At 38.8% G+C, this 15,434-nt stretch overlaps 3 protein-coding genes and 1 long non-coding RNA gene across 5 annotated transcripts; 2 read left to right on the plus strand and 2 right to left on the minus strand.

Annotated features, from left to right (window-relative positions):
* The first annotated feature begins 2,383 nt into the window (after nucleotides 1-2,383).
* Nucleotides 2,384-5,092, plus strand: LOC122031151 (cytochrome c oxidase subunit 5b-2, mitochondrial-like). Its single transcript, XM_042590244.1, has 6 exons — nucleotides 2,384-2,624; nucleotides 2,745-2,830; nucleotides 2,924-2,977; nucleotides 4,361-4,427; nucleotides 4,624-4,703; nucleotides 4,829-5,092. The coding sequence occupies exons 1-6, from the start codon at nucleotides 2,450-2,452 to the stop codon at nucleotides 4,862-4,864; spliced, it is 498 nt and encodes a 165-aa protein (XP_042446178.1). The 5' UTR covers nucleotides 2,384-2,449; the 3' UTR covers nucleotides 4,865-5,092.
* Nucleotides 5,093-5,651: 559 nt separating this feature from the next.
* On the plus strand, nucleotides 5,652-8,149 carry LOC122031150 (ranBP2-type zinc finger protein At1g67325-like). 2 transcript variants are annotated; one of them, XM_042590242.1, is made up of 5 exons: nucleotides 5,652-5,756; nucleotides 6,902-7,071; nucleotides 7,254-7,645; nucleotides 7,739-7,809; nucleotides 7,897-8,149. In XM_042590242.1, the coding sequence occupies exons 2-5, from the start codon at nucleotides 6,976-6,978 to the stop codon at nucleotides 7,908-7,910; spliced, it is 573 nt and encodes a 190-aa protein (XP_042446176.1). In that variant the 5' UTR covers nucleotides 5,652-5,756; nucleotides 6,902-6,975; the 3' UTR covers nucleotides 7,911-8,149. The 2 variants fall into 2 exon arrangements, with proteins under 2 accessions (XP_042446176.1, XP_042446177.1); XM_042590243.1 differs by lacking the exon at nucleotides 6,902-7,071.
* A 418-nt stretch (nucleotides 8,150-8,567) lies between these two features.
* On the minus strand, nucleotides 8,568-8,997 carry LOC122031152. Its single transcript, XR_006125762.1, has 2 exons — nucleotides 8,918-8,997; nucleotides 8,568-8,810 (listed from the first exon to the last, which is right to left on the minus strand). It is a non-coding gene; the product is annotated as an uncharacterized LOC122031152 (long non-coding RNA).
* A 738-nt stretch (nucleotides 8,998-9,735) lies between these two features.
* Nucleotides 9,736-11,275, minus strand: LOC122031149 (heme oxygenase 1, chloroplastic-like). The gene is made up of 2 exons (XM_042590240.1): nucleotides 10,758-11,275; nucleotides 9,736-10,022 (listed from the first exon to the last, which is right to left on the minus strand). The coding sequence occupies exons 1-2, from the start codon at nucleotides 11,161-11,163 to the stop codon at nucleotides 9,751-9,753; spliced, it is 678 nt and encodes a 225-aa protein (XP_042446174.1). The 5' UTR covers nucleotides 11,164-11,275; the 3' UTR covers nucleotides 9,736-9,750.
* Between the last annotated feature and the right edge of the window lie 4,159 nt (nucleotides 11,276-15,434).

Here is a 15,434-nt window from a genome sequence, read left to right on the forward strand (position 1 = left end):
CTCTATAAATGTTTTTTGAAATGATTGTATACTTTACTTTATGTGAAGTAAAGAATCCACAGAAAAAAACATACAAACTATTTAATTATATCTTGATTTAACTTAAGCCACTGTTTAAACCCAATTTTCTAGATAGAAGGCATAAGTCAATGAGGTTACATGTTTTTTATCTGAAATATTGAGCATTGTTATGATTTGGTTCCGTATTTATTTATGTATGCAAGATAAACATGGCACGACCACCATTAAACTATAGAAGATGTATATTATTATGCACTTTGTGGAATATGTATGGAATGCTCATGAGTTGTTTGGTTGTTATACTTTATCAAATTGCAATACTTGCATATCGTCGAAGTAGGATTCGTCAAATAAAAAGTAAGGAGGACAAATCGATTGCACGTGTGAAATGGATGTTCAATCTTACAAAAGAGAGCGATGAAATAAGTATTAGTGAACTTCGAATGGATAGGAGAACATTCAGGATATTGTGTGATATGGTTCAAGATGTTGGAAGTTTAAAAGCCACAAAAAATGCCACCATTGATGAAATTGTGGCCTTATTTCTCTGTGTTGGCACATCATTAAAAAAATCGAACGATGAGTCTCCTTTTTAAACGAAGTCAGGAGACAGTGAGTTGTCATTTCAATCTATGTATTCGAGCAATTTTACAACTACACAACATATTGCTCAAGAAACCTGAACCGATACACGATGACTACGAAGAAAATAGATGAAAACCATTTAAGGTAAGCATTTTTAAATCGCCTATAATTCTTCAGTTTAATTGTATTTTTTATTTCAATATATAATTCTTATAATTAAAAATTATTATAGGATTGTTTAGGTGCTTTAGATAGTACCTTTATCCAAGTGACATCCCCTAAAAAGAAAAACAATGTTATCGCACAAGAAAAGGGGGGATTGCATCAAGGGCATCTCACTTTAAGGAGAAAAAGAAATCATCCGTTGACAGAGTTCAAAAAGTTTCAAAGAGGATAAAGACTTCAGCTGTGCCAAAAATGTCGATTCTGACTTCAAGTTACTCAATGCTCAGGTTGAGAGATTTATGCAAACTGTTAGCTCATAATTTGAGTCAATGTCATCTTGGGTTTAAGGTAAATCCTTAAAAATGCCACAAGTTCTTGAGATGTTGGATAAGTATGGTTTCGTTGGTAAGAACAAGTGCATGGCTGCTCAAGTAATTTGTGAAGATCCTGTGAAGGTTGAGTTATTATTCAGTTTGGATCCCTCTGAAGTTGAAGATTTTATACTCAGTTGCTTGGAATAGTATGTTTGTGATGTCATTGGATTTGAAGAATATTTTTTTACTTCTATCATTTTTGATATTGTGATAGATGTTTTAATTATGCAAGACCATTGACAGAGTTGTTGCCATCATATTGCATTTTTTTTAATAAAATTGTTCAGTCCATGACTTTGTGTGATTATTTTTGTATTTTACTTATAAGGGTAAAATGAGAATTTTGGCCGATTCTCATTCCATAATGTAAGCCAAAGCAAGCAACATTAATGGGAATAATATCCATTCCAATATCTATACCAAGCACCATATCATTCCCATTGTCATTAATCCCTCGATAAAAATCCATTATCATTTTCATTGTCAAATATATACCAAGCGCCCCTTAGTTATACGTTGTAACCAAACCCACAACTTTCAAGTGTCTTTCTAATTTAAATTAAAAAAATTAATAAATTTTTTTATTTAGGTTATTTATATGATGTATTTATTTTTTAATTATTAATATTATTTTGGTAATTTATGAATTTAAATTTTATTTATATATAAGTTCAAATATAAAAGTAGGGGTGTAATCAAACCGAGCCGAGCCGAACTCTTAAATGTTTTGAGCTTGACTCGTTTATAATCGAGCCGAACTCGAGCTTTATTTAACGAATATATTTATGGCTCACGAGCTTTTATCGAGCCTAAATGAGCTTAATAAGTATAAATTATAAATTTAAATATTCATTAAAAATTAAATTATATATTCAGAAAAAATTATAATATTCTTATTAAAATTTATAATTTTATTCTAATAAATAAATTTAATATATTTGTCTATATTTTTCATAAGTAGAGTATAAAATCTATAAATTTAATATCAAAATTATTATTTTTTTAATTTAAAAGTTGATTCATGAGCTTAACGAACGTGTTCATAAGCTAACGAATTGAGTATTTTGAAGCTTGAGCTTAATTCGTTTATCTTAATGAGTCTCATTAAACGAGCTCAAACGAATTTTTATCAAATCGAATTTCGAATAGGTTATTTAGATATTTTTGTTAGTAGAGGTGGTTTTGATTTGACGTGGTGACGTGGCATCGAGGGAACTCGTGAAGAGGTCCCTAATAAGAGAAGCGAAGAAGGATGGGGGGCAGCGGCTGGAGCCTGAAGGGGCGGCTGCGTCCGGAGATCACTTATGACATCGGCGAGAATACGAGATACGATGTGGAGGAGAGCGTGCGTTGCTTACTTACGATCCGCCCTGGCAAGGTCCCGCTCCGCCTCCCTGACCGGCCCCGGAAGCACTCTCGCTCCCGCTTCATCGTCCTCGCCGTTTGTCTCCACCTCCTGCCTCTTCTCATCCGATTCCGGTAGCCCCGCTTCCTTACGATCCGCCCTGGCAACTTCACGATCCGTTGTATTTTATTTCATTTGGGATTTCTTGTTGAGTCAGGAGTTCTTGGATTTCTTGTTTTCCCTTCTTTGTTCAGGTGATGGGAAGTTGAAGAAGAGGGCCGAGGATGCGATGCCCATCGCCGCTGGGATCGAACGCGTGGAACTTGAGGCCGAGCTCGAGGTTCCCGTCCATTTTTTTTTTTATTCTGCAACGATATTTTGTTTGGCTTGATGAATGACTGGACCCGGTACTATATTTCGGTGTTGAATTCAGGTGAAGAAGCGCTTCGAAAATATAGATGAACCAGTTGGTCCTTTCGGCACCAAGGTTGGAAGCTATTATGTTAAGATATAGATCATGTTCACTGTTTTTTTCTGAGATGCTATCGGTTTCCTCTACTCATTAAAACTTCCATGTTGTAGGGGGACTAAGGTTATTTAAAATATTTACTTCAGGAGAACCTCGTTTTCGGATAAACATCCCTTTTACTTTCTTACAGATTGTTAAGGAAAATATATCATACTTAATGTTATATTCCAAAAAAATTCACAAAAAAAAAAGTAACATTAATTGACAATATTTGTGACCTATTAGAGGACAGTGAACGAGGATAATTTGAATTATTATCTAGGTGACTATTTGCGTCTAGAGCGATACCCAAACAAATTCAATTTGGGTTGGATTAAGGGGTTATGCGGCTGGGATAATTTAAATAAATTCAATTTGAGTTTGTGTTGGGCATTGTGGTTTTGGATAAATGTAGACCGAACTCCACTTAAGTTAGGTTCAAATTGGATTCCGATTAGAGTTAAATTGTTGAGTTAGGCCTAAACTAAATAAATTTTGGGATCAATTAGGTTATAATGCAATTTTATTTTAGCATTTGGGGTCTGACAAGTGGGTCTTGTGATTATGATTAATAAGCTCCATTTGTACTCAATTTGAATGAGTTGCAATGGAACCATGGTAGATTATTTAGACCTTGTTTAGTTGTATTCTTTGGTTCAGTTTGGTTTAGGGTTTTAATCTGCATGCAAAGTCCCTTGTCAACCATCAGTTGCAAACACAGAAGAAAAATAGACTTTTATGATATCCTTCTTACCTGATGAACAGAATTCATTTGGTAGAATGGTATTATCTTTTTCTTGCCTGTTTCATTTTTATTCTTGATTCCTTATGTTGTTCAGTTTTTTAAAACCTCTGGCTTGCTTTTTACACTGGATTCTGAGTGATGACACTTGTTATGATCTGCTCCTGACCTTCCATGTAGCTACCCAATATGTCTGTCTGGTTATGATTGTTTTTTTTTTTGTTCTTTTGATCCTACTCTGAAAACTAGCTACTGTGGCTGATTAAGTTACATATACTGCGATATAGAATCATTCTAATTGACTATCTATACATGGAATTTTTAGTAAAGCTTGTTTAACTTATGGGCATTCTACTGATCTTATGCATAATCTTCTCCTGTAATATTTAAGTCCTGTGATTCGGACTGTGGAGGGCAAAGTTCTATAGCAAAGTCATAAATTAGCCTAACTAAATGTTGCTGTCTTGCACCTTTGATTCAGTTGAGACTTGAGATTCTAAAGAATCTTCCTTCACTATTCTAATTTCTTTTCATCTGGTAATGGTTAGCATATTATTTGTTTTTGGTGTTTATTGTTGATATGTTTCATTTACAAATTGTTTATTATCCTATCATTACAGGAAGCACCTGCTATCATTCAATCTCGTTATGACAAGAGGATAGTTGGCTGTCCCGGGGGTGAAGGGGGTAAGTTGATAGAAGCTTCTCAGTGTTTTCTTCTTTATTGTTTTTTTTTGCCTTTTTTTTTTTTTTTTGTATAAAATAGGCTATCGTGGTACTTGCTTTTTCTTATGATAAATAATAGTGTGAAAAAATTGTGCCTTCTTGGAAGATCTTGATCTTGTTGCTAACTCACATTAGTAATTTTTGTTTTTCGTTTCAGAGGATGAACATCATGTTATTTGGTTTTGGTTGGAGAAAGGCAAGCCACATGAATGTCCTATTTGCTCCCAGTACTTTGTGGTAATTGTGATTTTAAGCGTGTAATATTTTAAACAAACAAGAACCTTTAGATTCAATTTTAAATATATTACTGCAACTTGTATATTTTGAAGAGGAACCATCACATACATTTCCTTGTCTTTCAGCTGGAAGTGGTTGGTAAGGGAGGGCCTCCACCTTAGATCTGGAGCTGATGGCCATCATTAGATCTGGAGCTGATCTCTGCTAAAAAAATTTTAAAAAAAAGGAAGAAAAAAATAGCGATGAGTGATTGTATGTAGCTTCAGACAAATTTCAGTAATCTCTGTTCAATTTTCTTGCCCAAGTGAGGGTTTTGTTTCCTATCCACTTTTTTTCTATGGCTAAGATGGCCATTTATCAGTACATTGTCAAATAAACAACTTACACTCCATCTTTTTGTACTGTGTTCGTATAACACCCTGTATCTTTGCAATTTTTAGCATCTGCTGGCTTATGAGAAAAGATGGGAAGAACAATGGCATGGATGCCAAGAAATTGGAAACAAAATCGGGTGGTCGTACAGTTTTTGCATATTTCGTTCATGTTTTTTGAATTACGGAATTTGATTTGTTGAACGTGTTTTGATGGCACTACATGAAAACTTGTGATGAATTACTAGTTCGATATATTGAATTTGAGATTCAGATTGGCTAATGTTTATTTGGCAATTCACTTTTGTGCGTTAGGATGTGGGTTTCAGGTTGTCTTAAAGCATGGCTGCATGGTTATTGGATTTGGCAATTCATTGTTCTTTCGATTTCCCAGTGCTATATTCTACTTTGCTTAGATGATATCGCACAACATGAGCATTCAGATTGAATGTTTTCTTTAGGACAATTCTTAAATTTTCTTCCTGCTCTTTGAACTTTACACCATTTTATTCTCTGTACAGATTTGATGAGCATTTGTATTCGTCCCTTCTTGCGCTTCACATGCTTCCTGCTTCTTATGCAGGGGTGGACTGTGGATGGGTGAAGACAAGTTGGCTTCTGCTTCATATTTGGGTCAGTTTGAACATTTGCAAACAAGTTCGCTTCGATCAGGCAAATAGAGGTCTATTCTTTGTTTGTTTCTTTCTTTCCTTTTCTTCCTCCACTAAAGTTAAGTTTGGAACCAAACTTCAATCCAATCCATGCATTTGGAAAAAAATTACCCATCAAAAAAGAAAATTTAATTTTAATCAGTTCAATAAAGAAAAATCACGAGTACATGAGCAATCGGATATTATGGCCCAATTTCTAATCATAACATTGCTGGTTGGCTCTTGGTCACGGTCATTGCATGATGAAAGCATTTCCCAAAGAGAATCCAATCACCACAAGCACTCACTTGCCTTTGCTCTCTTTCACGGTTCCCCCCTTCACCAATGCTCCTTTGGCTTCACCCGAGAGAACCATCAACACAAATCATCCTCTGGTTTTGCAACTCCTCCATGAGAAAGTAATTAAGGGAGAAGGAAGGAAGGAAGGAAGGGGAAAAAAAAGCAAAAGAAGAGCCCTGATTTAAGCTGTCAGATAAAGCAAAGGATATATATTGAAGTTGGATAGCAAAATAACATTTCAAGGGACATGATACGAATGAAAAAGATGGTCAAGTCCATCCTCCAAGACCTGCTTTATTTATTGGAAACCACCATTTTTTTCCCTCCTCCCCTTTTACTTTCTTGAGAAATTCACTATCGAAATTGAAGAAATAATAATAATAAAGCCAACCAAAACTATGATCTTATCTTGCTTTGTGCTCTTTTGGGGGATAAATTACATGTTTTGATTTTCTTTTTCCTCTTCTAGTTTGGATATATTCACTTTCAATCATTTTGACTAAAGTTGCTAGTTAAGTGACCGTTGGCATGGGAAAGTGGACATATACGGGCCTACTCTTCCAAAGTCCTTAATTTTGATGATTAGAAATCTTCAATAATTGTGTCATTTAGTGTAAATAATTAATTCTCCAAATATTACAAACTCAATATGCTAACCATCCTGATTTTGATCTCATGTCTTGTATATAACCAAAATTGGCTGCTAGGAATCATGCAAAAAAAGAAGAAAGAAAAAAAAAACTTGAGAGGTGCAACTCGAATGCTCACCTCTCTCATGGATGTCTCAAAAGATGTTAATTACTACATGACTCATGTTCAAGTATAAGTCTTTAGCATCCTTCCCCAGGCTCTTTATCTCTTCATCTCCTTTTGCCAGTGTTCAAGGAGTGCAGTGAAAAAGAAAAGTGAGAATACGAGTTAGATTCTCCATTGTTGAGGCCCACGCAATGGATGTATAAAAGACACCTTAAGCTCACAAAACCTAACACCAAGCAAACAGCAACTATTACTTACACCACCTCACAACTCCACTTCCTCCTTGTGAAGGTAAGTGAAAAAGATTTGAGGTTGTTTTACTAGATTTGATGTTGTTTTACTAGATTTGATGTAGTACTGACAAAAAAACTTTTTTTTTCTTCTTTAGATAAGTAGTGGCCTTTGATGTAGTCGAACGTAAGAAAATTGTAACGTTGCGTGATCTAATTTGTAGTTTTTTTTCATTTGAGAAGATGAACAGGAAGCCCGGAGACTGGACCTGTAGGTCCTGCCAACACCTCAATTTCAGCCGCCGTGATTCCTGCCAACGGTGCAGCGACCCGCGGCCGACCGGAGGTGACCGCTCCTCCGACTTCTTCAGCTTCGGCAGTGGCGGCGGCGGCCGCGGGGGCTCGTCCTTCGGCTTCATTGGCTCCGACGTCCGCCCCGGTGACTGGTATTGTTCCTGCGGTGCCCACAACTTCGCCAGCCGCTCCAGCTGCTTCAAGTGTGCCTCCCTGAAGGAGGACTCCGCCGTCGGCAGCGGCGGCAGCTTCGATGGAGACACACCGCGGTCACGGGGCTACAGCTTCGGAGGAGGCGGCGGCCGTGCTGGGTGGAAATCTGGCGATTGGATTTGCAACAGGTGTCAATGCATGGATTCCTCTCTTCTCAGTCGTCTAAAATTTAAACAAATGAAACACAATGTTTCCTAATCATGAGCGTGATTTTTAAAAAGGTCGGGCTGCAACGAACACAACTTTGCGAGCAGAATGGAATGCTTCCGCTGCAATGCGCCAAGGGATTCTGGTATATTAATAATCACAAAACCATGAGATTGCATGCTCTGTTCTTGGGAAATCCAATCTGAATTCATCAGCATTCTTGTGATGACAGGCACTGAAGTCTGAGAAGAATCAAAGACGAAACAACGACGAAGAGATGAATGAATGAATGAATGAATGAATGAGAAGAAATCTGAATTACTAGTTTTGTTTTGCTTTCTTTGGTTTCCAAGTCTATGTACTTGTACTACCGAACTAGTGTGTCGCTGCACCTTAATTTTCTACTTAATTAGTGTCTTCGATCGCTTTGATATTTATGTTCCTTTCTATCTTATTGTTAATGCGAGATCTCTGTTCTAGTAGCACATGTTTTCGCGAATGTTGATGGTCTAAAACTCAAAATGCAAGTGGTTTCCAGATAGTGATCCTCCAATTTTAAATAAGCTCGCAAAGACATATATATAGCTTCTGAATCATGTTCTTTCTTTGATCAAGATTCTGTACGTAATGAACTGATTTTTCATGTGATGAGAGAAATTGCTCTGGTCAAAAGTTTAAAGCATCTTAGTTTTTGTTTGTATTGCACCACTGCTACTTTCTGTTTTAGCAGGATGCTTTTCCTTGACGCCTTTCGATTGAGCTTTATAACTTTTGCAAATTTAATGTATCCCATAGTTCATCCGAAACTTTAGTTTGCGGATAGTTTCCTAACTAAATGATCTATCTTGATTCTTGAACCCTCTTGAAATCCTTTTCCTTTCTTTTGCCAAGCCTACGTAACTATGGATATGAACAGTCTTAACTATAGATATGAACAGCATTTAGCGTACATTAATTCAATACATGGAGTGAACTTATTAGTGTTGTTTCCAGGATGAAACAGCAAAGCAGTCGTAATTTTTACAATTAGCAAGCTGAAGAAACCTTCAATTGCTATGATAATATCAAACGGAGTATATCGCCAGAATATTTGAATGATTTCTCAGTTTCCTCCAGACAATGATCCTTCTCTTCTCTGGACCAGTTCTGCCAAAAAAAAATAGTGAAATATAAAGCGGAACGTCGAAAATTTGAAAGAAAAAACAGAAAGAAAAACTTAATAGGCAAGGGGGGGAAAATGTCCAGGGTCATACCGAAGCAACCCTGTTCAGCTTATCACGCACATTTTGCAACAGGTCGGATAGATCCACCCATCCCATTCTTGAAATTCGAGACTTGTTCAGTTTAAAACGCTAAATTTTGTACAATTAGGTAACTAGCCATGAATCTAAAAGAGTAGATGAATTTCATAGATGGCATTACGGTGAAGTACAGACACCACTACAAATAGCTGTATGCAAGCATAGTCAAGGGGTTATTTAAATGAGATTGTGTTACGTACTATGATTTGCAGCAGATACAAAAGGCATGGCAAATTATGAATGCTGTTAGTCAAGACATACTACCCTTCTACAGATTCTAGGAGATAAAATAACAGATTGACCTGAGAAGAACAAGTTTCGTTGTCTATTGCTGTGAACCTGTCTATTCGAACGCTCATGCTGTGAATCTATCTATTTCTTAAATATTGAACATCCTCAATAATAACATATTTTAAAACTCTAAGTAGTTTTTATGCTCCTCTCATGATGCTCTTCATTGCGAGATTTTGGTTCCAAACTGGACAAAACTGTAATAATGTGAATGAAATGCTTACCAAGGGAAACAATTATGCTGCTTGTAAGAGCTAAACTGATTCTATGATATTACCTTTTCTGGATAGACTAAGTAGACAGATTCAGTGCCTTAAAAGTCATATGAAAAAATCACAGTATCAAGTGATAATGGAAGTGGCGAAGGGAGCAAACATCTTACTACCATATGTAAGAACGTATGAAGGAAAGCTAGATATAAAAGTAATGGTCACAAGCATTAGTAACATCGAGTGACCAAGGCAAGTCAACTTTTGCACAAGAGATGCAATTTTTCAGGAGGTCACAATCTGGAAAATGACATTTAGAGAAAAATTAAGTACCTTTTTGCCAATCATTCGCCCACCAGCACTATGAGCAAAGTATATATTGTAAAAGTGGCAGATGAAAGCTTGAGGATCCTTTTGAGATAGCTCCTCGAGATACTGGGAATAAGAAACACCAGGAGAAGAAGGCTCGGGAATGGTATGCCCTTGGTCCTTGAACCATTTTAGATCTTTAGCTAATTTTTCAGACCTTTCCAAGCCAGTACTCCTGAACTCAGCATCTACAATACAATGGTTATGTATATACTGAACTATGCTCCAAATACATAACACTAGTAAATTGCCACAATTTGCCTGTTCCTATAAATAAAATCAAATTTTCTTTAAAATATCATAGATAGTAGTTTATCTTATTATTTCATCATTAGATCCAAAAAGCAGCTACCATGCAAGCACAAGCGTGTTACTGATAGAAACTGACAAAACCAAACTATCAGTTAGAAAGCAACAAATGCCCTGTTTTATTCCAATTTCCTATCCTTATTTTGCATCTACTTGTAGCATCCATCAACTACTAAATTTTAACATAATATAATTTGCAGGCGATGCAACCACAAGAGGTCACCCACTGCCTTCATTTGGTTTGGATTGGGATGGATTTTTTTGACAGTCCATACGGCTGAATTAATAAAAGAAAATTCAACTGATACATACAAACTTTATCCTATGTAGAAGTGTTGCTAAACCTTTCTTGTTGAGCCAAAGGATTTATAAAAATGATGACTTGTATACTTGAAGCAAAATCTACGCAGCAGTAAATATAACAGCTTTGAATGGTTAACAAAAACTTTAGCTAATGACGTTCAATTATTATATCTCAAAAGCTAAATTTATCTGATTTCCCAATTGAATAAATCGCTTATCAGAGTTTGTGCCTTCTGTCCTCGATTAAACGTAAAAAGGTTAACAAGTAGAGACAACTAAGGACTTCATCAAAGATGGAAACCAAAACTTACACCAGGGATAGGCGGCCTTCTGGATGATCATTTCGAGGGTATCATAAACGATCTTGCTGTCGACTAGAAAATGGAGGTAGCCCTCGATGGACGGTTCCCACTTAGCGACGGGCGGCGATTTAGACTCCTTCTCACCTTCCTTCGCCTGATCCTTGGTGTGCAGCTTCATAGCAACGGTCCTCATCTCGTCAACGAACGAGCGGTCCCGGGAGGCCTGCCGCTTCTTCGGCATCTCTGCGGTGGTCGCCGTGACGACCATGGTGCGCAGGGGCTTCCGGTAGGAGGCGTCTCTCCGGTGACGGTGAGGGAGGGCGAAACGAACCGGACCAGAAAGGGAGGCAGGGATGAGGCGTGCTCGAGCACAGAAAGCTTGGGATTGGGAGATAGGAAGCGTGGAGGAGGCCATACTTATGCTTGTGGTTACGGTGAAAGCGAAGCTAGCCTTTGCGTTGGTCTAGGGCTTGTGATGCAAGGAAGAAGACGATGGAGCGGCCTTGCTTTCCTTCCCTTTTATTATAATTTTTGCGCACGAGAAATTAAAAATAAAATAATTGGAGGAGAGGATGCGAGGATATTACAAGAACTCGTTAGATTATACTAATGCATTACCCGTGCGCTTATTGGATTGAGCACAAAGGGTCTACGAGGTACGCACGGGTTCTATGTTAAATTAACAATTAATATTTGATAACGTAACTTACCCTCCTCAATTACCTTCCTAAGTCAGAGAAGGGACGGATCTTGGCCGTTCCATACAGCACGTGGCAGGTTCTCCACGGGTGCTTCTATATCGAGTGGACTTAATAAATTCGTCTTTTCGGACAGCGTAGTCGCATAGAAGTAGCCGCACGGATTTACCTGAATCAGTTGATATTTGGATGGTTAGTTTAATAAATTTTGGAAATAAATGTTTAGCGAGTCTAAAATGTAATCTCTTATGTAAAGGATATTAGGACAAAGATCTCTCATTATTTAACTCTTTTTAGAAAGTGCAGAGCCGTATTCAAGGAAGCGATGATGCTCCCGTAGTCGGATAGAACTATGTCATGTTCAATTAAGAAATTAAAGAAACGGAAACTCTCCCGTAAATTTAATCTGACGTCTTTAGCTGTAGAATGACAAACGTGTAGGATTTAATCTTCTTTTGATCTAAAAGCTTTATTGAAAATTGAAGTTCTGTTGTCTAGTTGATTGATTAGAGAGTTATGGATTTATTATAGTGGAATAGGGATGAATTTTCAATAGATATATATTCCCTAAGAAAAATTCTTTTAACCCTAAATTGATTTTATATAATTTAAGAACAAGAGGAACGCCTGAATTCCTACCTTGTATTAAAAAAAATTGAAGTCAAAATGGAGCATTTTCTTTTTGGTTGAAAATTAATACGAGGTGGGACATCAAGATCAGCATGGGCTCGTCAGAGCAATGAAAGGGCAGAGACAGCACCACGGGGATGCCTTATCGTTGGCAACAGTAGGGTCAGAGACAGTGGTGTTGTACTTTACTGAGCCGCTATCTATTCCGTATCTATTTCGTATTTTTAACTTTCGAAATTCAAAAATATTCTCCTTCGATCCCCTCCACCTACTTTATATGAAATAATCATATCGATTGTCCGATTTATTCAAAGATGATAGATATATTATAATAAAATAAAAAATTAATTTTTAACGGACAATTTGAAAAAGAAATTCTCTCTGTGTCCTTTTCATCCCGCGTTTGATTATAAATTTATGTTATGATTTACTTCTACATAATTTAAAGATAGATTATGACTCATAAAAAAATATCTAAATAAATATAATTATCTTTTATTATTATGATTTATTAATATATATATTTTTTGAAATAAATTGATGAAGACACTAGGGGCAAATATATTCCCCTTCTACTACCATGAATATACCTCTTTAAATCTTTATATAACTGTTATAAATTTTTAAAAATTCAGTATTCATTCATATAGATAATTTGGATATATTAATGAAATGATGGAAAGTTCTCTAAATCTATTATCTAGTTTTGTCAATAATTTTTTTAAAAATAGTATAAAAATTATATTATCATGTCCAAAAGTTGAAGAGATGGAAAGTCGAGGATGTGGTGCTTCCGCTGACCGCCTGTAGACTCCGCTCTAACCTACAACATAGATGACGTCAGTACAGAGCAAGGGAAGAGGTCCCAGCATTGGCCGTTCAACGCTTAAGTCAGTCACCGACGATGAAGTATAAGGCGGAGAAATGAAGACTGTAGCCCAAACAGTGAATATCGCATATTGCGTATCTCCGTCGATGTTTGAACCCCCTTTATATAGAGCTCCTGTAGCGCGCATGTACACTCCCCAAGGCGTGCATGCTTCCCAAAGTTTTTCCTGAAAAGACTTGTTAGTAAAGTGTCCCTGACACAGTACCTTAACAGGTCGAACATATCTCTAAGGTGACAGTGGAAGCCTCCGTCGTACGATCTTCTGACTGTCTATGCCCAGTGTTGACGACACTAACTCCGAAAGAGATGTCGATGGATACCAAAAAGAGTATGCTGCTAGGCCGAGCGGGTTGGCCGCTCGGCTAGAACTTCGCTGTTCCTGTATCTCGTCTGCTCGGCCGAAACTCAACAGTGTTTGTACCACATCCTGCAGCCTAGCCAAGTGGGGTAGCCATTCGGCAGAAGTTCCGCTCTGCCGTTGACAAGTCCTGCTGCCTGGCCGAGCGGGATGGCCGCTCGGGCCGACTTTTGCACAAAGGATCCTCCATCCGGCGCCCCCTACTCCATTGAACGTCGGTCGTTTGACAACTCCCCGAGTTGAAGGCGGGATCAGACCAGAACCTTCTCCTCCCGGTCGGGGCATGCTCGCCCGACCGGTCGATGCTATCTGCGCGTTGACCGCCTTGACTTTGGCCTCCACCGTAGCCGCTATATCCCGTGGGGTGGGGCCTCTCATCACCACATCACATGCCTCCCTCTCAAGTCTAGTTGAAGGAGGCTACAAGTCCGACTGACTGAACAATTGTCTGAGAAGTTTTCCACCCGATCGGCCTTCGACACTACTTGATTTCTAATCGGGATGCGACCGCCCTATGCCGGTCGACCTGTTGAAGCTTGTCGTTCGGTCGTAGGTCTGCTCCCTCAAGCCGATCAGCACAACGAAGGTTTATACTTTGAAATCTTTTCTTGGTCTGTCTTGGGCGAGCGCGAGCCAGGCTTACGTCACCCAGATTTTTGGGAAATCATGCAAATCTCTTCGTATTAAGACTGAGCGCGCCCCCATGCCTTTTAATTACCCTCATTAAATGTCGGCCCGTGTCGATGCGCCACGTATCATGCCCGCTGCCGCCGCACGCCTGACGTGACAGGATATCGATGTGACATTTAGCAGTTTAAATTCAACGGTCTGATCTCTACCTGGGTTTCTGCGACCTAGATCGAACGACTCCGATCGGTCGACCCTGGGGTTTATAAGCATCTCCTACCTAGATCTCCTTCACTCTACGTCGTCGTCTCTGTCTGCAAGCCTCTCGTCGTCGTAGTCTTTGCCGCGCTTTGCTCCGTTGCCCTTTCTTCGGCAATCTCTGCGATCTCTCGTAAGCTCTCATCTTCCTTCGATTGAAGTTGTTTGTTGCTTCTAAAGTCCTTTTTTCGAGTCGCCTTTCTTCCCTATTTTCTGTTGAACTTTAGTTTCGATGGCAAGCTCTTCACAGCCACCTATCGGCGTCCCTGGGCTTTGGTATACCTCAACTGAGTCCAGGTTTGACGCTGACGACGCTGAGAGTTTGACAGCCGCATTTGAGTTTCCTCCTGGCTACAAAGTTGTTCTTCCTTCCCCTTCCGATCGGCCAAATTCTCCGCCGCCTGGCTACATTTGTTTCTTTAAGGATCAGTTTATCGTCGGTCTACGATTTCCTACTCACCATTCTTTCCCGTTGTATGCAAGTAGTTTCGTATCTCCATTCATCAACTAGTGTCGAACTCCTTTCGACTACTGTGCAAGGTAATGATCCTGTTCTGCCTACATAGCATTCCTCTCACTCCCAAGATTTTTCATTACTTTTATTATTCGAAATTGTTCAAGCCGGGGACTTGTCTTTTTCAAGCCCGAGTGGGCTTAGTTTTCTTCGACAAGATGTCGACCTCCAACAAGCATTGGAGGAAATATTTCTTTTTTGTACGCCTTCCCGAGCGGTCGGACTTTCCGACCCACTGACGGCTAGAAATGGCGGCCCAACCTCCCTTGAAATAGTATAAGAGCCAATCGGACTACCTCAACGCAGCTTCCATGTTGGCCGATCAGAAGTATGACATCCATAAGTTGCTGCTGGAGGGTGTCTTTTATATCTTTAGCCTGAGTCCGATCCGTACCCAGCTTCCGTTCAGCCTAGGTATGCGACTTCTGTACTCATTCCTTTGATTCTAACTATTTTTTCTTCCTCTTTTACATCCGAAGTCATGCTACGCGCGCGTTTGGCCTGCAAGGCTAAACTTGCTAATTAACGTTGCGATCAATGCAGCTGCTGCAGAGGAGTTGGAGAGCCTCGGCCTTCAGCCAATTGGCTCTCAAGAAGACCCCCAAGATGAGAGTGAGGTAGCTCCAGTCTTGGCGAGTGGTGGAGCAGCTAGTGGATCACGCCCTCCATCCGAACGACAACCAGTCATCCAGGTTGAGGGGGTGTCAGGCTC

This window comes from Zingiber officinale, chromosome 11A (genome assembly GCF_018446385.1).
Source record: "Zingiber officinale cultivar Zhangliang chromosome 11A, Zo_v1.1, whole genome shotgun sequence".
Classification (NCBI taxonomy): Eukaryota; Viridiplantae; Streptophyta; class Magnoliopsida; order Zingiberales; family Zingiberaceae; genus Zingiber; species Zingiber officinale.